This window comes from Cetorhinus maximus, chromosome 3, assembly GCF_964194155.1.
Source record: "Cetorhinus maximus chromosome 3, sCetMax3.hap1.1, whole genome shotgun sequence".
In the NCBI taxonomy this organism is placed as follows: Eukaryota; Metazoa; Chordata; class Chondrichthyes; order Lamniformes; family Cetorhinidae; genus Cetorhinus; species Cetorhinus maximus.
The window spans coordinates 7707400-7731110 of record NC_135881.1 but is presented as its reverse complement, the minus strand read 5'-3'; the positions used below and the strand labels follow the sequence as shown (position 1 = coordinate 7731110).

At 47.5% G+C, this 23711-nt stretch overlaps 1 protein-coding gene across 1 annotated transcript in view; it reads right to left on the bottom strand.

The window, feature by feature from the left end:
• The window catches only part of LOC144675602 (myosin-7-like), a 148618-nt gene that overhangs the window by 71062 nt on the left and 53845 nt on the right, over positions 1-23711 (bottom strand). The window contains exons 14-19 of the mRNA XM_078536252.1: positions 21389-21521; positions 15860-15939; positions 12242-12329; positions 10829-10946; positions 8165-8288; positions 2818-2954 (exon numbers count right to left, since the gene is read on the bottom strand). Of these exons, the coding sequence (XP_078392378.1) occupies positions 2818-2954; positions 8165-8288; positions 10829-10946; positions 12242-12329; positions 15860-15939; positions 21389-21521 (680 nt within the window). The remainder of the gene's footprint in view (positions 1-2817; positions 2955-8164; positions 8289-10828; positions 10947-12241; positions 12330-15859; positions 15940-21388; positions 21522-23711) is intronic.

Sequence of the window (23711 nt, the reverse complement as noted above, 5' to 3'; positions counted from 1 at the left end):
TCCAGGTCTCAGCTCTCCAGAGGATGCATGTCAAAGTCATCAGAGATAACAGGGCCAACCTTGCACAGGGTGTCTCCACCCCTGCTGTGGATGTCAGGTAGCACTGCATTGAACCTATATAATATTTTGGAAAATATTTTTCTTTTAAAATAGAGGTTGAGTCTGTGGGCATGTCTTAATTGGATTAGAGCTAGCTAGTCTGGTTGCTTTGATGTGTACTAGTTTCCATATGTAAGAGAGATATCGTGCATTTGCATTTTTTGAATAGAGCATTCAAGAAGTGGGGTGAAAACTGACATCTATCTAGCGGCTGCCAAGCAATATGTTTATGTTACTAATAAAATTGGTACTATGAAAGGGGTTTTATTGTTAGAAGAGGCTGGTGATACAATGAGAATTTACATTCAATGGGCAGTGGTAGGTATAACTTCAGCAATTTGCATAGCAGAGGCAATGTGAGATTGAAAGGCAGCTATAAGCCTCCAACTGAATATATTCATAGGAACCAAAGTGAAAAGAACCTCACTTTGAATTCATAAGTTGAAAATGCTTTGCCTGGTGTTTGGTTAAGTGTATGAGTTGCTGTTGCCTTAATGGAGATTAGTTTGGGAATTTGTTAAAAGTTATGACGATAGTAATTTGTAGCCATGTGTATATATATTTTAACCTGTGTAAATTAATAAAATGTTTCAATTAGTTTAATGTAAAACCTCGAGAACTGGTGGTCTGATTCCTGAATTTAGAGTCGCATCTCAAACATAACACTTAAAATTATTGGTTATGACAATTGTTTAAAGCTTCCCTCTGGGATTTTTAAATAACTTCCGCTTTACCAACTGCATCGGTCATAACAAGCACCTTGAAGAAGTGGTAGGGCTCGAAAAATTGATCATTTCTGATCACAAGTGATTGCACAGGTGGACACATTTGTCACGCTATAAATTGAAAATGTATTCACTTTCACTGAATAATGTGTAATGGTGTCTTTCAGGTTCATTTACGGGCTTTGTAAGTCCTCCCCCTGCATCCCCACACTCACTAGCAGTTCAGCTGCACACAGCCGAACCATGAATGATTCTGGAGGGAGAAGTGTGTGTGTGGCAGGACCTTTCTGAGCCTCTTGCAAGCATTCTCCCATGCATGGGGAGCCTTCCCTTATCACACTCATTTCAATGCTTCAAGCATTTTCAATGCTGCCCGCTGGGGTTCTCTTTCAGTTGTTCAGCTGACATGCATCTCTACCCACCCACTGACCGCACTCCCATGCAGCACCTGTGTCCATCCAACACAAGGCTCCGTTCACTTTCGATTTCAACATCCATGGTAGTAGTGAAGTTTCTGCTCAGCTCCCCTGCCCTTTCCCCTCCCCCAGTCGCCCATGACCTTTCCCTCATCACTGTTGACCCCCCTGGCATCACCTTCCACCTCCCCACCGTCAACTACCAGCCCAAACCCTTGCCTTTCCAGGCTGTCCAGGTGAGTGTGCCCATTCCCTACCTTCCTGAGAACCCCACCCCCATTCACATTGACCTCCCTGACCTCCTCCTTCCCACCCCCAGGGTCCATGTCTGCCTCTGAGTCCCCACCAATGGCCCTTGCCTTCCCTTCTACTGTTACGGACTCACCCTCATCCTCCCATCCTACCAGCTACTCTGCCCTCTCTCATATTCAATATTCCCTCCTACCACACCCACCCTGGCCACTTCAGATGGCCATTGATCATGTGATAATGTAGTCCTTATAATAACCAAGCCATGTGGCTATGTCCCCAGGAGACAGTCATCGAGACCCCTCCCTTGCATGTTCATCTGGACATCCCCACCTCGCCCCTTACACCCTTCTCCACCTTTACTCTTTTCTCCCCCAGACACCTTCCACCCTCCAAACTCCCTCCTCCCCCAAGACACCTTCCACCCTCCAAGCTCCTTCCTCCCTCCAAACTCCCTTGTACTTTCCTCCTCCCCCCTAACAGCTACCTCCCCACTTGCTGCACTCCCCCCAGTTACACCCTCCTCCCCCATGCTCCCTTTCCCCCCAACCTCACCCCCTCACCGACACCTTCGTTTCTCACCCCCCCCGCCCAACCTCACCCACACCCCCCCACCACCTCCCCCCCTCGGTACTCCTTCCCTTCCCAGTCACGCCAAGACCTTCCTCTCCCACTCACATCTGGCCCTTCTCTCCCCACCACCCCCCCGCCCCCCCCCCCCCCCCCCCCCCCCCGCCCCCCCCCTCGCCGATCATCCACAGCAGCCCATGGCCAAGACCGTGATGTTCCGAAGTGGACCCGAAGCATCCATGGGGACCTCCCACCGCCGGAGAGCTGCTTTGCGGCGGAGCCGTGTCCATGAGAATCTGGCCAGCGTGTGATGCGTGTGTTCCTCCAGGGTGCGGTAGCGGTAAACCTCCAGCACCACCATCTCCTCGGATGCCCGCAATCAGAGCAAGGCCCTAACGGTAAGTCCTAACTTCCGCACGTCAGACTCGTCCAGACGTGTTCTGGGTCGGCGTGTATTCCCGCCGGTGTAACGGTAAATCGGGCACGGGGGGGTTGGTGGAGGGGGGGTACGATTCCGTCCGGGCCTTCCTTTGCATCCCGTTACCGGGATGCGAATCGGGTTCACGCCGGCCTCCAGCGGGATTGGCCTTCCCGCCATGGCGGACACCATCGGGGTGATCCCGCTGTGAGCTCACGCTGGCCATTGAAACCAGGACACCAAAACCCTTTCACGATCCCACATCTCCTATTGGATCTCATGGGGCAGCCCACATCCCATAGGTCCCGTTTACCAGATCACTGCCGCTCTCTTTTCTTACCTTATGTTAACCAACTTCTTAAATTCAAAGCGCGCCAAGGTGCCACGGCATTTGGCTTGCATCAGTGTCAGGACCTTAGCCAATCTTTTGTCTCTCATTTCTTCCAGGAGACCCAACAGGCCAGCTCTGAAGAACACCTATCAGACAGGGAATTACTTTCAGTTACAAAGGTTTAACCTGTTCTGTGGTTAGTTTATCTTCTCCTCTCTCTCTCTCTAGATTTGGCCGAGCTATTCTCCCACATCCTCTTAAGCCTCTCCCAGAGTTGCTCCTGACCTGGCTGCATGCAGGTCTGTGATTTCCCTCCTATATCCATTCAGGGAATTGAACTGGACGTTTAAAAGGGAAGGAAAGTATAAGTCAATAAGTGGGGAATATTGACTGATATATTCCAAAAGCTGCTTCACATTTCATGTCATTTTTTAAAATTCATTCACGGGATGAATGAATGGCTGGGCCAGCATTTATTGCCCGTCCCTAGTTGCCCTGGAGAAGGTGGTGGTGAGCTGCCTTCTTGAGTCGCTGCAGTCCATGCGGTGTAGGTACACCTACCGTGATGTTAGGGAGGGAGTTCCAGGATTTTACGTTCCTTTTAGATTTTCTAGCGGTTTGATACAACTGAGTAGCTTGCGAGGCCATTGCAGAGGGCAGGTAAGAGTCAACCACATTGCTATGGGTCTGGAGTCACGTGTAGGCCAGACCGGGTAAGGATGGCAGATTTCCCTCTCTAAAGGGCATTAGTGAAGCAGGTGTCCGTTTATGACAATTGACAATGGCTTCATGGTCATCATTAGACTAACTATTTAATTCCAGGTTTATGAATTGAGTATAAATTCCACCAGCTGCCATGGTGGGATTTGAACACGTGTCCCCAGAGGTCCTCTGGATTGCTGGTCCAGTGACATTACATGTATACACTATTCAGGAGCAATACGCGCTCACTAACATAACAGTCCAACATCCATAAGGGAGCGAGGGATAGAAGGTTATACTGCTAGGCTGAGATAAACCATAGAACCATAGAAAAGTTACAGTGCAGAAAGAGGCCATTCAGCCCATCATGAGTGCACTGGCCAGAAAAAGATGAAAAAGAAACTAGCGGCTCATTTTAATCCCACTTTTCAGCACCTGGTCCCTGCAGGTTACAGCGCTTCAGATGCAGATCCAAATACCTTTTAAATGAGTTGAACGTTTCAGCCTCAACCACCAATTTAGGCAGCAAATTCCAGACACCCACCACCCTCTGGGTGAAAAAGTTTTTCCTCATGTCCCCTCTAATCCTTCTACCAATCACCTTAAATCTATGCCCCTGGTAATTGACCCCCTCAGCTAGGGGAAAACAAGTCTTTCCTGTCCAGGTCCCTCATAATTTTGTACATCTCAATTAGGTCACTCCTCAGCCTCCTCTGTTCTAAGGAAAACAACCCTATCCTATCCAATCTCTCCTCATAGCTGCAATTTTCAAGCCCTGGCAACATTCTTGTAATTCTCCTCTGCATTCTCTCCATTGCAATCATATCCTTCCTGTCATGTGGTGACCAGAACTTTACAGAAAATTCCAGCTGTAGCCTAACCAGCGTTTTATAAAGTTCCATTATTACATCTCAGCTTTTATATTCAATACCTCATCCAATAAAGGGAAGCATTCCATACGCTTTCTTGACCACCTTGTCCACCTGTCCTGCCACCTTCAGGGACCTGTGGACATAAACTCCAAGGTCTCTCACTTCCTCAAGCTCTCTCAATAACTTCCCTTTCATTGAGTATTCTTTTGCTTTGTTTGCCCTCCCCAAATACATTACCTCACACTTTTCTGGATTGAACTCCATTTGCCACTTTTCTTCCCACTCAGCCAATCCACTGATATCATTCTGGAGTCGACAGCAATCCTCTATCTGCTACACGGCCAACTGTTGTGTTATCTACAAATTTCCCAATCATACCCCACACATTTATGTTCAAATCATTAATATACACAACAAACAGCAAGGGCCCCAACACTGAGCCCTGTGGAACACCATTTTCATTTGCAAAAACATCCATCGACCATTACCCCTTGTTTCCTGTCGCTGAGCCAATTTTAGATCCAACCTGTCACCTTCCCCTGTATCCAATGGGACCTCACTTCCCTGACCAGTCTGCCATGTGGGACCTTGTCAAATGCCCTACTGAAATCCATGTAGACAACAATTTCTTAACGCCCTCAATCTATTCATCTCGACAGCTCCAACTGATCCCCATTTTGTTTGTGGAAGGGGTTGAGAGAACATTCCAGATTTCCTCTCCCGTGTGAAGGAGCCCTTCCTTAAATCACACCGGACAACCTAAGTGTAATGTTAAGGTTCTGCCCCCTTGTTTTGGACTCCCGCCCACACCCCCACCCCACCATCAGGGGCAATAGTTTCTCTCTATCTTTCTTTTTTTTATTCATTCATGGGATGTGGGCTTCGCTGGCTGGGCCAGCATTTATTGCCCATCTCTAGTTGCCCTTGAGAAGGTGGTGGTGAGCTGCCTTCTTGAACCGCTGCAGTCCATGTGGTGTAGGTACACCCACAGTGCTGTTAGGAAGGGAGTTCCAGGATTTTGACCCAGCGACAGTGAAGGATCAACGATATACACCTGCCCCTTCACTTCCTCTCTCCTCACCGTCCAAGGGCCCAAACACTCCTTTCAAGTGAAGCAGCATTTCACTTGCATTTCCCCTAACTTAGTCTACTGCATTCGTTGCTCCCAATGCGGTCTCCTCTACATTGGAGAGACCAAACGCAAACTGGGCGACCGTTTTGCGGAACACCTGCGGTCTGTCCGCAAGAAAGACCCAAACCTCCCTGTCGCTTGCCATTTTAACACTCCACCCTGTTCTCTTGCCCACATGTCTGTCCTTGGCTTGCTGCATTGTTCCAGTGAAGCCCAACGCAAACTGGAGGAACAGCACCTCATCTTCCGACTAGGCACTTTACAGCCTTCCGGGCTGAATATTGAATTCAACAACTTTAGATCTTAAACTCCCCCTCCCCCCATCCCCACCCCGTTTCTTTCCCCCCCCCCCCCGGCTTTTTTTTCAATAATTTATATAGATTCTTCTTTCCCCACCTATTTCCATTAGTTTTAAATCTAAAACTAAAACCTTTAGTCTTTCCACCCCACCCCCACTAGAGCTGTACTTTGAATATCCTGTCTTCCATTCTTAATTAGCACTTTTCTCAGACAAAGACCACCACCTTCAATACCTCTTTGACCCTTTTGTCTTTGACATCTTTTGATTATCTGCTCATCTCCACAATCATCACACCCTCAATGTGTCTCTTTCCACCCCCCCACCCACCTTAAACCAATTTATATTTCTCCCTTCTTCTAACTATGCTTCAGTTCTGCCGAAGGGCCATGAAGGCTCGAAATGTTAACTGATTTCTTCTCCGCCGATGCTGCCAGACTTGCTGAGTTTTTCCAGGTAATTCTGTTTTTGTTTTGGATTTCCAGCATCCGCAGTAGCTTTTAGCTTTTTGTTTTTATCGATATATTTCCAAGTCAGGATGGTGAGTGACTTGGAGGGGAACCTCCAGGTGGTGGTGCTCCCATGTGTCTGCTGCCCTTGTTAGGAACTCCTACTTTTCACAGAGAATTGTCAATCATTGGAATAAGTTTTCTGCAGGTGCAGTGTGTGCATATTCACACAAAACTTCAAGTGGGAACTAGATGAGTTCCTGAGAGTGGCAAACATGTAATTATTTACAGGGAATGATAGTTAGTGCTTACATTACTGGACTGGTAATTCAGAGGCATGGGCTAATGAGATGGGGAATTTTAAATAATGTTAATAAATAAATCTGGAATGGGGAAAGATGGTATGAGTAATGTTGACCATGAGACTATTAGGTTATTGTAAAAGCCCAGCTGGTTCACTAATGACTTTCGGAAAAGGAAATCTACCATCCTTACCCGGTCTGGCCTACGTGTGACTCCATACCCACGTTAATAGGAACACAGGAACAGGAGTAGGCCATTCAGCCTATCAAGCCTGCTCCACAGTTCAATTAGATCATGGCTGATCATCTACCTCAACGCCACTTCCCTGCACTTTGTCCATATCCCTTGACATCATTAGTCTCCAGAAATCTATTGATTTCTGTCATGAACATGTTCAATGATTGAGCTTCCACAGACCTCTGGGATAGAGAATTCCAAAGATTGAAACCTTTAAGATCCTAAGGGGTCTTGACAGGATGGATGTGGAGAGGATGTTTCCTTTTGTGGGAGAATCTAGAACTAGGGGGGTCACTGTTTAAAAATCAGGGGCCCCTCACTTAAGGCAGAGATGAGGCAAAATGTTTTCTCTCAGAGGGTCGTGAGTCTTTGGAACTCTTTTCCTCAAAAGGCAATGGAATATTTTTAAGGCTGAGGTAGATAGATTCTTGATAAGCAAGGAAGTGAAAGATTATCGGGGGTAGGTGGGAATGTAGAGTTGAGGTTACAACCAGATCAGCCATGATCTTATTGCAGGGTGTAGCAGGCTCGAGGGGATGAGTGGCCTACTCCTGCCCTAGGTCGTATGTTCCTGTGTTTGTATGTAAGATTCACCACCCTCTGAGGGAAGAAATTCCTCTTCATCTCAGTCTTAAATGGCCTACCCCTTATCCTGAGATTATGTCCCCTGGTTTTATACTCACCAGCCAGGAGAAACATCTTACCTACATCCACCCTGTCATGCCCTGTAAGAATTTTGAAACTTTCAATGAGGTCACACCTCATTCTTCGAAATATTAGGGAATACAGACCCAGTCTCCTCAATCTCTCCTCTGCCAACAATCCCACCATCCCAGGGATTAATCTGGTAAACCTCCATTGCACTCCCTCTGTGGCAAGTATATCCTTCCTTAGGTAAGGGGGCCAAAATTGTGCACAAAACTCCAGGTGAGGTCTGTGGTTGACTCTTAACTGCCCTCTGGAATGGCCGAGCAAGCCATTCAGTTCAAGGGCAGTTAGGGGTGGGCAACGAATGGTGGCCTCGCCAGTGACACCCACATTCCATGAATGAATTAGAAGATAGATGGTTACTTGGGGGTTGGGTCACCAGCCGCCATTGGCTTCTGGAGCATGTCCAAGAGTCAGAGGTCAGGCTCAGAGTTGGATTGTGTTTTATTTTCCCTTCCTCAGAGGTTTGTGGGGAGGGGAGATGAAAGGGAGCTAATACCACGAGGTTATACCATGCCAGCTTCCCTTGATCAATGGGAACTCTTTTCCCTGTCCTTTCTGTGTGTGGTTGGTTTAAAGGCCTTGCCCCGGGCTGTAATGGCTGTGATCGCCACCGCCAATGGCGCGGCTAGACCGAAGCGTGCCCTCTTCTCACCTTCGTGTGCCCAAGGCGATACTGACTGCAATCGATGACCAATGACGCAAGGAGTGCCTGTGCTGCTGTTACGCTGTCCACGTACGTATCCTTTGGTAGGACATTTGGGTTCAAGATCCAGTATCTGTAACAAATCACATTCATATATTTGTAAAAGGAGTCTTCTGTTTCATAAACGTTTGGGTATTAGCATACAGCAGACCAGGGGTTTTTGGCACTGGACTAGTAACCCAATGATCAAGAGTTCAGACCCAACCACGACAAGTTTGGCGGCTGACATCACAAGAACGGGTGACAGAAGCTACTGGATTGTCGTAACGCCTCAAGTCGTTCACTAATGTCCTTCAGAGAAGAGGCATCGCTACTTCCTCTGGCCTACATGTGACTCCAGTCTAACACTGTGTAGACCTCTCTTAATCCCCCCCTGAAGTGACCCTCACCACCTTCTCAAGGGAAGCCTTGCCAATGTCCTCAACATCCCCACAACAAATTGAGAGGGAAGATCCTCTCTTGGGAAGCTTGTACTGCTCGCACAGGAGGAAGGCCCAGTCCTTTAGCAACACTGCTCTGTAATTATCTATATGCAGGTTTTCTAGAACGCTCTATGGAGGTAAACTTTCTTTAAGATTTTCTCAATTTCAGGTAAAGAGTGAGCTTAGTGACTTCCAGTGTTGGCACGGAGAACATCAATGGCTGATATTGGACTTTGAATGAATGAGTGAAGTCTGGGTTTCTCATCCAGTGACAACACTTTTAGGGCTCAGGATTCTGACCTGTGGAATAGGTTTGTTTTGTTAGTGGATGGGTACAAAAACATTGAACTAATTAGCTACCAGAATGGTGGTTTTCATCCCAAGGGGCTGGAATAGAAAGATTTGTATGGAGCTCTGGTTGGACCCCATCCTGATTAATGTGACCAGTTCTGGCAACTGCCCCTCAGGAGGCCTTGGAGAGAGTGCAGCACAGATTCACCTGGTACTAGGGCTAAAAGGGTTAAATTAAATGGGTTCCATAGACTAGGCTGGGATTAGAAACATAGAATGATAGAGACTTACAGCACAGAAGGAGGCCATTCGGCCCATCATACCTCTGCTGGCTCATTGTCGTTGTGCTTTGTCTTACATCTCAGGGTCTGTAACCCTGTAACTTCCTCATCCTCAAATGTTTATCCAACTCCCTTTTAAGACAATTTATTGAATCAGCTACCAACACCTTTTTAGGTAGAACATTCCAGATCGTGACGGCTCTCTAAAAAGAAATTCTCCACATTTCTCCCCTAGGTCTTTTGCCAATGATTTTAAGTCTGCAATGCCTGGTTATTTTTCTCTCCATTTACTCTATAAAATTCCTCAACACCTTGAAGACCTCCCGCTAGGTCACCTCTTAACCTTCAATGTTACAAGGAGAACAATCCCAACTTTTCCAACCTCTCCTCATAACTAAATTCCATCATCCCTGATAACATCCCAGGTAAACCTCCTCTGTGTTGTATATTTTCTATCTTGGAGCTATGCAGAGATGACACTAGTTTCTATGTAACAGGTTTTATTCACAGTGTTTTAAGCTCTTTGCTTCCAGCAACTTATACCATTTGTTTACTTTTCTTTGAGTCCACACCCAGTCTTAACTAATCAAGCACAGTGAGCATCAATAGTAAACAGACTGTGTGGGAAGGATTGGAACTAGGGGACACAGTTTAAAAATAGGAGGCCTCCCATTTAAGACAGAGATAGGGAGAAAATTTATCTCTCAGAGGGTTGTGCAATTCTCTACCCTAGAGAGCAGTGGAGGCTGGGTCTTTGACTATTTTTAAGGTAGAGATACATAGATTCTTGATGAACAAGGGACTCAAAGGTAGGCGGGAAAGTGAGTGTTGAGGCCACACCCATGATCTTAGCAAGTGGCGGAGCAGGCTCGAGGGGCCGAATGGTCTACTCTTGCCCCGAATTCGTGTGTTCATATGTCCGTCTGTTCTGCATTGAAATCTATCTGCCATTTTTCTGCTCATTGTCATCCTGACTAAGTCATTCTGGAGCCTATAACTGTCTTCACCATCTACTACATTGTCAAGTTTTATATCCTCAGTAAACTATATAATGCTGCTCCCTCCAGCTATCTACAGAAGTGAAGAATAGTATTCCCTTGAGTATAGGAGGTTAAAGGGTGATCTAGTTGGAGGTGTTTAAAGAAGTTGCTCGGGGCACAGGCTGGGGGTGGGGGTGGGGTTGAGTCAGGAACAAGGGGCATAACCTTCTTGGAGCCAGGTTGTTCAGGGGTGAGGTTAGAAAGCACTTCCTTACACAACGGGTCGTGGAAATCTGGAACTCTCTCCACCAAAAAGCTGCTAAGGCTGGGGGCTCAATTGAAAATTTCACAACTGAGATTTTTGTTAGGCGAGGCTATTAAGAGTTACCAAACCAAGGAAGATAAATGGATTTATGATCCAGATCAGCCATGATGTTAGAATAGACTTGAGGCCCAAGGCTCACCTCACTTTTCCTAGGTTTCAAGTGTTTCCACTTGAACAAGGGCAGGATGACCACCAGTTTCCACCCCTTTATCAGGCAGCGATGTCTACGGATGACCCTGTGGGAGGGCTCATGTCGCCAACAGGAAAGGGAGCGGAAATTTTTAGGATAATTTTAACGAAACGCGACCTTTTACCTCTGCTTGAAGTCACCGTAGAATATACGGTTGGGAAAACCTATTCGGCAAATTCGGATTCCCTCCAGAACACCGTTACACCTCAGCTGTTGGAGAACAAGGTGAGGATCCATCACACCTTCAAAATAAACACAGCTCAATGAAAGCTTGGCCATTGCTCAAGGTGAAACAATCTCCAAGACTTGTCTCCACACACAACCCTCTCTACCCCCCAAAATTACTGCCACCTTAATAGGAGATAGTTACACTGGGACTGAGAGCCCTCTCAGGGCTGATCTTCATGCAGGAAATGTTGGGATGGAGGGAAGGGAAGAGTCAGAAGAAAGGACGGAGGGAAGGAAGAAGGGGAAGGAGAACAGAAAGGAAATAAATACGTTTGCATTTCTATAGCACCTTTCAATGGCTCAGGATATCACAACCAATACACTTATCAAAGTGTAGTCATTGTTGTAGGGAAATGTGACAGCTGATTTGGACACAGCAAGACCCCATAAACAACGCTCAGATAAATGACTGTTGGGATAAATACTGGCCAGGACACCAGGAGAACTCCCTGCTCTTTTTCAATATATTACCATGGCCTCTTTAATGTTCAGCTGAGAGAGCAGAGAAAGGGTAGATGCAGGAAGGATGTTCCCCCGTGCTGCAGTGGGGGAGGGTCTAGAACCAGGGGACACAGTCTCAGAATACGGGACAGGCCACTTAGGACTGAGATAAGCAGGAATTTCTTCACTCAGAGGGTGGAGGGGTCTTTGGAATTCTCTACCCCAGCGAGCTATGGAGGCTCAGTCACTGAGTATGTTCAAAGCAGACAGTTATAGGTTTCTAGATACCAATGACATCAAGGGATACGGGGATAATGTGGGAAGATGGCATTGAGGTGGAAGATCAGCCATGACCATTAGTTGATGTTAACTAATGTTCTAGTTGAATGGTGGGGCAGGCTTGAGGGGCCGAATGGCCTACTCCTGCACCCATGGTCCTATGTTCCCAGAAGGCCTCAGTTTAATGTCTCACCTGAGGGACAGGCACCTTCAGCCTCGCAGCACCGGAGTGCCAGCTGAGATATTGTGCTCAGGTTTCGGGAGTGGGGCTTGAACCCACAACCTTCTGCTTGAGTGACAAAAGTGCTACCAGTACCGAGTCAGGTCTGACACTGAATGGCTGCCCATTGCTACGTCCTTTACTCACTAATGTCCAAAACGTTCCTACAAGGAATCCCAGATTCTAAGTGTTAGGAGAGGAAAATGGTGCAGAGAATGGGGGAGAGATGCCTGAAATGGAGGTCAAGAGAGGCAGTAAACACGCAGTGTGACGAATTATTTCAAGTCCCTTGTGCAGCAAGAGATCTGCAAATGTGGACAGTCCTCTCACCCAGTGAAAGATTCCACTCCTGATTCATTTTAACTGTACCTGGGGTCTTAGTCTCATTGGGGATTAAACAGCGGACAAAGTGGGGCTGTGTTGATCGGAGGTTCGACATCAGCTTATTCAAGTTCTCCTGTAAAGTGGAAGAACACATTTGTAGATTTGGTAGTTCCAGGGAGATCTAACATCTCAAAGGCAGGATCACCTGCACATCCCCTAAACATCAGGTGTTAGGTCAGAGGATGGAACAGATAGATGCAAGATATTAGAGGAGGGTGACAATGGTGAGGGTCAATGTGGCAATGTGAGAATAGACAGTGTCACTGTGACAACATTCAGTGTTACAATAGATAGTGTCAGTGTGACAACAGACCATGTTCAGTGTGAGCATGTTCAATGTGACAATGGACAGTGTTACAAAGGACAGTGTGACAATGGTCAGTGTGATAACAGTGTCAGTGTGGCAATGGTAAGTGTGACAATGGTCAGTGTGACAATGGTCAGTGTGACAATGGTCAGTGTGATAACAGTGTCAGTGTGGCAATGGTAAGAGTAACAATGGTCAGTGTGACAATGTACAGTGTGACAATGTTCAGTGTGACAACTGACAGTGTTACAATGTTCAGTGTGACCATGTTCAGTGTGACCATGTTCAGTGTGACAATGGACAGTGTGACCATGTTCAGTGTGACAATGTTCAGTGTGACAATGTTCAGTGTGACCATGTTCAGTGTGACAACGTTCAGTGTGACCATGTTCAGTGTGACCATGTTCAGTGTGACAATGGACAGTGTGACCATGTTCAGTGTGACAATGGACAGTGTGACCATGTTCAGTGTGACAATGGACAGTGTGACAATGTTCAGTGTGACCATGTTCAGTGTGACAATGTTCAGTGTGACAATGTTCAGTGTGACAATGGACAGTGTGACCATGTTCAGTGTGACAATGGACAGTGTGACCATGTTCAGTGTGACCATGTTCAGTGTGACCATGTTCAGTGTGACAATGGACAGTGTGACCATGTTCAGTGTGACCATGTTCATTGTGACCATGTTCAGTGTGACAATGGACAGTGTGACCATGTTCAGTGTGACCATGTTCAGTGTGACAATGGACAGTGTTACAATGTTCAGTGTGACAATGGACAGTGTGACCATGTTCAGTGTGACAATGGACAGTGTGACCATGTTCAGTGTGACCATGTTCAGTGTGATAACAGTGTCAGTGTGGCAATGGTCAGTGTGATAACAGTGTCAGTGTGGCAATGGTAAGAGTGACAATGGTCAGTGTGACAATGTTCAGTGTGACCATGTTCAGTGTAGCCATGTTCAGTGTGACAATGTTCTGTGTGACCATGTTCAGTGTGACCATGTTCAGTGTGACAATGTTCTGTGTGACCATGTTCAGTGTGACCATGTTCAGTGTGACAATGGACAGTGTGACCATGTTCAGTGTGACAATGTTCAGTGTGGCCATGTTCAGTGTGACAATGGACAGTGTGACCATGTTCAGTGTGACAATGTTCAGTGTGACCATGTTCAGTGTGACAATGTTCAGTGTGACCATGTTCAGTGTGACAATGTTCAGTGTGACAATGTTCAGTGTGACAATGGACAGTGTGACCATGTTCAGTGTGACAATGTTCAGTGTGACCATGTTCAGTGTGACCATGTTCAGTGTGACAATGGACAGTGTGACCATGTTCAGTGTGACCATGTTCAGTGTGACAATGGACAGTGTGACCATGTTCAGTGTGACCATGTTCAGTGTGACAATGGACAGTGTTACAATGTTCAGTGTGACAATGGACAGTGTGACCATGTTCAGTGTGACAATGTTCAGTGTGACAATGGACAGTGTTACAATGTTCAGTGTGACCATGTTCAGTGTGACAATGTTCAGTGTGACCATGTTCAGTGTGACAATGTTTAGTGTGACAATGTTCAGTGTGACAATGGACAGTGTTACAATGTTCAGTGTGACCATGTTCAGTGTGATCATGTTCAGTGTGACAATGTTCAGTGTGACCATGTTCAGTGTGATCATGTTCAGTGTGATCATGTTCAGTGTGACAATGTTCAGTGTGACAATGTTCAGTGTGACCATGTTCAGTGTGACAATGGACAGTGTTACAATGTTCAGTGTGACCATGTTCAGTGTGACCATGTTCAGTGTGACAATGTTCAGTGTGACCATGTTCAGTGTGACAATGGTCAGTGTGACCATGTTCAGTGTGACCATGTTCAGTGTGACCATGTTCAGTGTGACAATGGACAGTGTTACAAAGAACAGTGTGACAATGGTCAGTGTGATAACAGTGTTGGTGTGGCAATGGTAAGAGTGACAATGGTCAGTGTGACAATGTTCAGTGTGACAATGTTCAGTGTGACAACTTTCAATGTTACAAAGGACAGTGTTACAATGTTCAGTGTGACAATGGTCAGTGTGATAACAGTGTCAGTGTGACCATGTTCACTGTGACCATGTTAAGTGTGACAATGTTCAGTGTGACCATGTTCATTGTGACAATGGACAGTGTTACAAAGGACAGTGTTACAAAGGACAGTGTGACAATGTTCAGTGTGACAATGTTCGGTGTGACAACTGACAGTGTTACAAAGGACAGTGTTACAATGTTCAGTGTGACAATGGTCAGTGTGATAACAGTGTCAGTGTGACCATGTTCAGTGTGACAATGGTCAGTGTGATAACAGTGTCAGTGTGACAATGTTCAGTGTGACCATGTTCAGTGTGACCATGGACAGTGTTACAAAGGACAGTGTTACAATGTTCAGAGTGACCATGTTCAGTGTGACAATGTTCAGTGTGACCATGTTCAGTGTGACAATGGACAGTGTTACAAAGAACAGTGTGACAATGGTCAGTGTGATAACAGTGTTGGTGTGTCCATGGTCAGAGTGACAATGGTCAGTGTGACAATGTTCAGTGTGACAATGTTCAGTGTGACAACTTTCAATGTTACAAAGGACAGTGTTACAATGTTCAGTGTGACAATGGTCAGTGTGATAACAGTGTCAGTGTGACCATGTTCACTGTGACCATGTTAAGTGTGACAATGTTCAGTGTGACCATGTTCATTGTGACAATGGACAGTGTTACAAAGGACAGTGTTACAAAGGACAGTGTGACAATGTTCAGTGTGACAATGTTCAGTGTGACAACTGACAGTGTTACAAAGGACAGTGTTACAATGTTCAGTGTGACAATGGTCAGTGTGATAACAGTGTCAGTGTGACCATGTTCAATGTGACAATGGTCAGTGTGATAACAGTGTCAGTGTGACAATGTTCAGTGTGACCATGTTCAGTGTGACCATGGACAGTGTTACAAAGGACAGTGTTACAATGTTCAGAGTGACCATGTTCAGTGTGACAATGTTCAGTGTGACAATGTTCAGTGTGAGAACAGTATCAGTGTGGCAATGGTAAGAGTGACAATGGTCAGAATGACGATGGTCAGTGTGACGATGGTCAGAGTGACAATGGACAGTGTGTCCATGGTCAGAGTGACAATGGACAGTGTGACGATGGTCAGAGTGACAATGGACAGTGTGACGATGGTCAGAGTGACAATGGACAGTGTCAGTGTTATTTTAAGCTGGCTGTGTGAATTGACAACGTGTTTGGATGATGTACTTACTTTGTGTAGCTGTGACACTGTCCGGAATGAGGCAGCTTTTCTCCTCCTAACCTTAACTCCCGGTTTTGCCTGTTCATGTTCTGGAAATAAATAAAATAATAGTCCCTCAGCTTCCAAAAATGTGAACTAAAGACAGGGACATCACTGTTAACGCTCGGGAAATTCTATCTGTCAATAGATAAAGCACTAAAAATACAAATATCGTGAAAAACAGCAAAGTGCATTCATCACAGTTTAGCTTTTATAACCTATTAATACCCTAACAATAATGTGCCATCCAAACTGTACACAGTACCATATTTATAAAACCCAGGATTCGATTGGACTTTTTTTGGCTTCATTTACCTTCACTCACTTTTCGAGAAACCTTTGAATGTTTCGATCTCTGTTCGTCCGCAGCCTTCAGGATCTTTCCGTTAAGTCCTGCGGAATTTATTATCTCACTCCACCCGCTTCTGTTTGGTCGGCAGAGTTTCCAGGCTGTGCTCCCTGGACACAAGCCTGTTAACCAAGAGTCCCCCAGGCCATTACATTTACTCTAAGATCATATTGATACAGCCTCTTGTGAGGCACGTTGTCAAATGCAACCTTATACATTGCATCTACTGTACTCCCTCCAGCCAAATTTACTCAATTTGTCAAACACCTTTTGCCTTTAGGAAATGAAAAACGGAAATGCTGGAAATACTCAGCAGGTCCGACAGCATCTGTGGAGAGAGAAACAGAGGATGGAATAGTCCAGTCGTTTCGCAACCCCCCCTCCCATCCCCCTGACCCCGCGGTGGGTTTAATGGTAGGGGACGGGTGAGGGGGGGAGGGTTTCTGGCCAGTGTAAAATGGTGGAGGGAAGTTACCCTCCCGCCCGGCTCAGCAGGTCCCAATTCCAACCAGAGGCCGGTGTGAAACCGATTTGCATCCTGCTAATGGGATGCAGAGAAAGATCCAACAGGAATTGCACCCCCCACCTTCACTTCTCCCCACCCCACCCCCCTGTCCCCTCACCTCCCTCCAATCGCCACTCGTCTGCACCACCAGCAGGAAATCAATCCGGTCCGGAACACGCCTGGACCAACCTGACATGTAAACATCGGCACTTACCTAAAGCAAGCCCGGGACAGCTCACGGGGGTGGGAAGAAGGTGAGGCCTCCAGTGACCGGACCCTGGAACACCACGTGCAGCAGTGGGTGGGTGAAGCGTCGACCACCTGGATCTCCTCTGCACAGCAGCTTCAGGAGGGGGGTGTTCTCATTGTTCTTCCAGGGATCCGATCTTCAGCCCGCAACTCCTCTCAGGGATCCGATCTTCAGATCGCAACTCCTCCCAGGGATCCGATCTTCAGCCCACAACTCCTCCCAGGGATCCGATCTTCAGATCGCAACTCCTCCCAGGGATCCGACCATCAAGCTGCAGGTGGAAGGCTGCAGGAGCTACTGCTGGGTGGCGAGGGTCCGTGTGAGGTGTCTTTGTGGGGGGCCGTGACAGACGGGCAGGAGAGGAATGAAGAGGTGGGACGAGTGTGCAGGTCTAGAAGTGGCTGGGGGGAGTTTGGTGGCGCTAGGAGAAAGAGAGAGGTTCAGCGGGGGGGTTTTCAATGGGTGAGTTGGTATAGAGCGGGATGGTGGGATGGGTCATGTTGGGGTACAACTGGGGGTGGGGGGTGTTTGTGCAAGTGTTTTTTTTCTTTCATTCACAGGATGTGGGTGTCGTTGGCTGGGTCAGCATTTATTGCCCATCCCTAATTGCCCTGAGACGGTGGTGGTGAGCTACCTTCTTGAGCCACTGCAGTCCAGTGGTGTAGGTACACCCACAGTGCTGTTAGGGAGGGAGTTCCAGAATTTTGACCCAGCGACAGTGAAGGAACGGTAATATATTTCCAAGTCAGGATGATGAGTGACTTGGAGGGGAACTTCCAGGTGGTGGTGTTCCCATGTGTCTGCTACCCTTGTCCTTCTAGATGGTAGTGGTTGTGGGTTTGGAAGGTGCTGTCTAAGGAGCCTTGGTGAGTTCCTGCAGTGCATCTTGTAGATGGTACACACTGCTGTTACTGTGCATCAATGGTGGAGGGAGTGAATGTTTGTGGATGTGGTGCCAATCAAGCGGGGCTGCTTTGTCCTGGACGGTGTCGAGCTTCTTCAGTGTCCCCAGGAATAAGGGGACCTCTACATTCACCTGGATGGGATGGAAGGTGATGGGGGAGGGTTGAAGGGTGGCGTTGGGGAGGTTGAAAGTGGTTCCTGGGAGGTGGGGGTTAATGGTAATGGGGGAGAGGGTGTAAGTGCTGGGTTGGAGGGGAAGTCAGAACAATATAGAACCTCATGGTGGAGGTGGAGGTCTCGAGATGCTGCATGGGGGCTGGGTCATCGGGGGTGGGCGGAGATGCAGGTCATCTCAACTGGACAACTGAAGGGAAACTCCACTATGTGGTATTTACAATGCTGGGGCCTTGGGACAGATGAGAGTGTGAAGGGCAAAGCGTGTGTGGGAGAGTGATTGTATGCGGCTCACAAGGGCCCTGGAAAAGACCTTTGCCTCCCTGCAGATGCCAGATTCCGGGGGACATGGAATGTCCACCAGAATTTGAGACCCTTCCTAAACTAGAACTAATACCCCCTGAGGTGTGTGTCCCTGGGCAGGTGGAGGGTGCAGTTGTCTGCTGTGACACCTCTACAGGGGCAGTATGGGTCATCAGCAATGTCCTTGCTCCTCTCCGGCCTCGTGTTGGAGCTGGACAACCTGAGCCTCAGGCCTCGCCCTCTCTCTGGTGGCACCTGTCGGTGAGAGAGGAGGGGGCGAGTGACTCTAACGTGGAGGAATGCTTGACCCTTAGGTTTCTATGACGTGCATGGATCCTTCCTGGCTGGAGGCCACAAGCCAATCTCTCCATCTCTGATGGCCCAGTCCCACTCCAGCCCTGCCAGCTGGGCTGTCCACTCCTTGAAATCAGTGAGTTCTTTCTGACCCCCTCCCATCTTCTCCCTCTCTCTATGGTTGTGGCTTAACTTCTCCCATGCGAAGAGAAGAGAGAAGATGGGGTTGAGGGCAATTGGATTTAACAATTAATTGTATGTAGCAATTTCATCTATCTTTCCCATGCTTCCAGTCTTACAGATAACGTTCTGGATCGTGTGCCATGTGGATTGATGCATTGCAGCTTTTTCCAGAAGGGTCCTGGTCCAGCAGCCTCCAGTGTGTTGAGCCTGTCCACAGACAAGGATAAGGCTTAGAGAGACATGGCATTTGTTGGTACCCTCAACACCTGGGTCCTCTCCCCCCCGCCCCCAACTTCCAGGCAGCATGTGAGCTGTCTGTGTGGGCAGATGAGGGACTCACAGTGGCCTCTCCACCAGCAGAGTGGATGGGCCGCAGTGGGGCAATGGGGCCTGACCTTATCGCGGTGCCCCCCCCGAGGCCCATGGCCCCCTGCACCATTCATTGAGGTGAGCGTGAGCAGCTGAGGGTTCACACCCACCCTGGCGGCGGGCGTGGATGAGGTCGTTCGTCCTCTTGCGGCACTGCAGGGCAATCCTCTGCTGGGGGATCCTGGGCACCGACTGCCCTGGGAAACTTGCTTGCATGAAGGGTTCGTCTCCCTGCTTGGCCTCCTCCTCCCATCCTGTGGGTAGAGGGATGTCCCTCCTGGCCTCCACTTGGTTGAGGAGGACACCCAGGGAGGTGTCGCTGAAGGTGGGCGCCGGAGCTCTTCTGGCCACCTCCTCAATCGGTGAGTAAGTCTCCCCCCCGCCACCCCGGCCGTGAGAAACATCAGGGAGCCCCCGACTGCATAATGAGTGAGGTCGGGGTCGTGCGACACTGCATGAATTCCCGGCGGCCTCGGAAATGGGAAACACTTCCCGTCCCCGTCCCCGTCCCCTCCCCCGCCCCCACCATGGGAGGGGGAAATTCCACCCGGAGCTAATGCTCCAGGCTGGCAAATGGTCACCTGAAACGTTGCCTCTATTTCTCTCTCCACAGACGCTGCCCGACCTCCTGGGTATCACCAGCACTTCCTGCTTTTATTAACTATTTGCTCTGACCGGTAGGGGGTGTGTGTCCAGGAATAGATTGCAAAAGCTTCATATAAAACTAGGACATCCGGGAGGGATGTCAGGAAGGGTTTCTTCACGCAACCTGGGAAACTCTCCCACCAAAAGCTGTTGATGCAGGGGGGTCGATCGAAAATTGATTCTGGACGAGAAGTCCAGAGGCCCCAGAGGCTCTGGAGACAGAGGTTCAAACCCCACCATGGCAGCTGGAGGTATTTAAATTCAATTAATAACATCTGAAATATAAAGCTACTCTTAGTAATGTGACCATAAAACCAGAGAAACATAGAACACTACAGCACAGAAAATCAGGCCATTCGGCCCTTCTAGTCTGTGCCAAAATATTATTCCGCTAGTCCCATTGACCTGCACCCAGTCCATAACCCTCCAGACCTCTCCCATCCATGTATCTATCTAATTTATTCTTAAAACTTAAGAGTGAGCCCGAATTTACCACGTCAGATGGCAGCTCGTTCTACACTCCCACCACTCTCTGAGTGAAGAAGTTCCCCCTAATGTTCCCCCTAAACCTGTCCCCTTTCACCCTAAAGCCATGTCCTCTCGTGTTTATAGAACACTGCCATCAATTGTTGTAAAAACCCATCTGGTTCACTACTGCCCTTTAGGGAAGGAAATCTGCCGTCCTTACCTGGTCTGGCCTACATGTGACTCCAGACCCACAGCAATGTGGTTGACTCTTAACTGCCCCTCTGAGATGGCTGAGCAAGCCACTCAGTTTGGGGGCAATTAGGAACGGGCAACAAATGCTGGCCTTGCCAGCAACGCCCACAACCCATGGGACAAGAAATTTTGAAAAGTTCAACACTAAGATTGATAATATTTGTGTCAGACAAGGACCTGAAGGGATATGAAGCCAAGGCAGGTAGATAGAGTTAACATGCAGATCAGCCATTAACAACTGAATGGTGGAACAGACTCAAGTGACTGAGTGGCCTGTAACTGTTCCTATGTTCCCGTCTTTGACAAGCCTTCATCTCTTTAACTATTTTTTTTACATGTTTATGGAAGTTCCTACAAAGCTACGACATCCTCTTGTGTTACCTGCTAGTTTATTTTCAGTGACCCCCCCTTATCACCTCCTTACCATACTCTCTATATTGTGAGTATCATTCTCCCTAAGTTTGTCACATCCCTCCCTCGTGGTTTTGCTTGTGGGGTTCGAGGAAGACGAGGGACAGGAGGGGTTTTGTTGGGGGTCCAAGACTGGCATGGACCAGTTGAGCCAAATGTTTCTGTGCTGGACATTCAATTTAATTCTATGTAATTATCTTCACCTGAGAGAGATATATTGGTATTTAAACATCACACATTTGAAGATCTCTCCCTGCTGATCTGTTGAGTTGTTCACTAACATTTCTGCCCAGCTACTTTGCTCCAGATCCTCTATTTTGTGGAATTCTGTTAACTCCGATCACTCAGTGATGGGGGAGAGAGAGAGAAAGAGAGAGAGAATGCTGTATCCACCTGTATAGGCGCTGACATAATCCTGGTACAGCAGAGCCACTAGCTCGTTAGAGGATTGCTGGAAAAGTTCCACCACCGTTTCGTTCAAGGGGTCCTTGTTCTTGTTTAGCCAGCCATTGAGATTGTACGGGACCTACAGAAGAGAGAAGCCATTGATTACAATCCGTGTATTTCACATTACAGCCTCTTCCTCAGAGAGCACCGTGGAGTTACATCTCTGTCCAAGCCAAGACACAAGAGAGGGAAGACTCCTCTCTCCGATGGCTATTGGTGACTCAATCTCAGCCAGTTTCCAATGGACAATCACTGAACCAAACAGCTGGACAAGCAACCCTCACTCAGAGAGAGACCACGTGGAAATAAAAAATATCAAATGGTTGCAGGTGTGTCTATATACCGGGATTTTCCAGTCCTGTTGTGGAGGGATCTGCTGTGGGAGATCCAGCGGCAGCCAAAAGTCCATTGACTCTGGGTGGAACTGGACAATCCCGGCAGCGGGCAGGACTGGACAATCCTGTCCATAGCGTCTTACACAGCCACAGGACATCCCAAGAGGTTTCACAGCCAATGAAATACTGACTATTATTCTGGAGGAAAAACAGCAGCCAATGTTTGCACAACAAACTCCCATGAACAATGAGATAAATGACAATTTTATTTTATTAAGGAGGCCACATTGACCAAGGCACCATGTGTACTCAGAGAGAGGCAGTAGCGTATTGTTATTGTCACTGGACTAGTCATTCAGCGACCCAGGGTAATGTTCTGGGAACCTGGGTTTGAATCCCACCACAGCAGATGGTGAGATTTGAATCCAATAAATATCTGGAGTTGAAAGTCTAATGATGACTTTGATTTTAATGAAACCATTGTTGATTGTTGTAAAAATCCATCTGGTTCACTAATGCCCTTTAGGGAAGGAAATCTGCCCTCCTTACCTGGTCTGGCCTATATGTGACTCCAGACCCACAGCAATATGGTTGACTCTTAAATGCTCTCTGAATAAGGGCAACTAGGGATGGGCAATAAATGCTGGCCTAGCCAGTGACCCCCACATCCCATTAACAAATAAAAAAAAACTCCTCTCCTTTGAATAGTGCTACTCAGATCCCTTACATTAACCTGAAGGAGCAGATTGTTTAACATCCCATCTCTGACAGTGGATCAATGGAGCGTCAGCTTAGATTTTGTTTAGAAGTGTCTGAGGTGAGAATCGAACCCCTGATCCTCTACCTCAGAGATGCAAGCGCCAGCACTGAGTCGCCGCTCACAAGTTGTGGTCTGAAGTTGGGGCCTAGGGCACAACACAGCATTGAAATCATCATTTATCGAACTTGTGCCAGGCTTGTCCTGGAAGTATTAGATCTGCTGAGTCTGAAAAAAACGCCCCATTTTGGCTCTGAGATGCTGCACTTCGAATGATCAATCACCACTCGCCAAAGCCCCCAAGTCAACTAGCTGCAGGCAATTTGCAGATCAACCCTGCTGGGTAAGAATTGTCTTCAGTCTCGAAAGTGCACAGGGAAATCCACTTTTGTGCTGACATTAACAACCAGGAAAATGTCCCTCTGGACATCAGCTTAGTTTGGATAATCATTCTGTTCCACTTGGCTCAGGAAGTAGCACTCTTCAACTCTGAGCCAGAAGATTGTGGAATGAAGCCCAGGGCTCGAGCACAGAAATCAAGGCTGATACCCTGTGCGGGAGAGCTGCACTGTCAGAGGCACCATCTTTCCAGATGAGATGTTAAACCCAGGCCCGGCTGCTGTCTCATTAAAGATCCCATGGCACTAATTCGAAGAAGATCAGGGGAGTTCTCTCTGGTGTCCTGGCCGATGTTTATCCCTCAATCAACACAAGAACAGATTACCTGATCATGATCACGTTGCTGTTTGTGGGAGCTTGCTGTGTCCAAATTGGCTGCTATATTTCCTACATTACAACAGTGACTACACTTCAAAGTGCTGTATGCAGCAAGACCTGGATAATATTCAGGCTTGGGCTGATAAGTTGCAAATAACATTCACATCGCACAAATACGAGACAATCACCATCTCCAACAAGAGAGAATCTAATCATCTCCCCTTGACATTCAATGGCATTACCATCACTGAATCCTCCACTATCAACATCCTGGGGATTACCATTGACCAGAACCTGAACTGGACTAGCCATAGAAATACTGTGGCTACGAGAGCAGGTCAGAGGCTGGAAATTCTGTGGTGAGTAACTCACCTCCTGACTCCCCAAAGCCTGTTCATGATCTATAAGGCACAAGTCAGGAGTGTGATGGAATCCTGACTAACAGATCCACCACAGACCT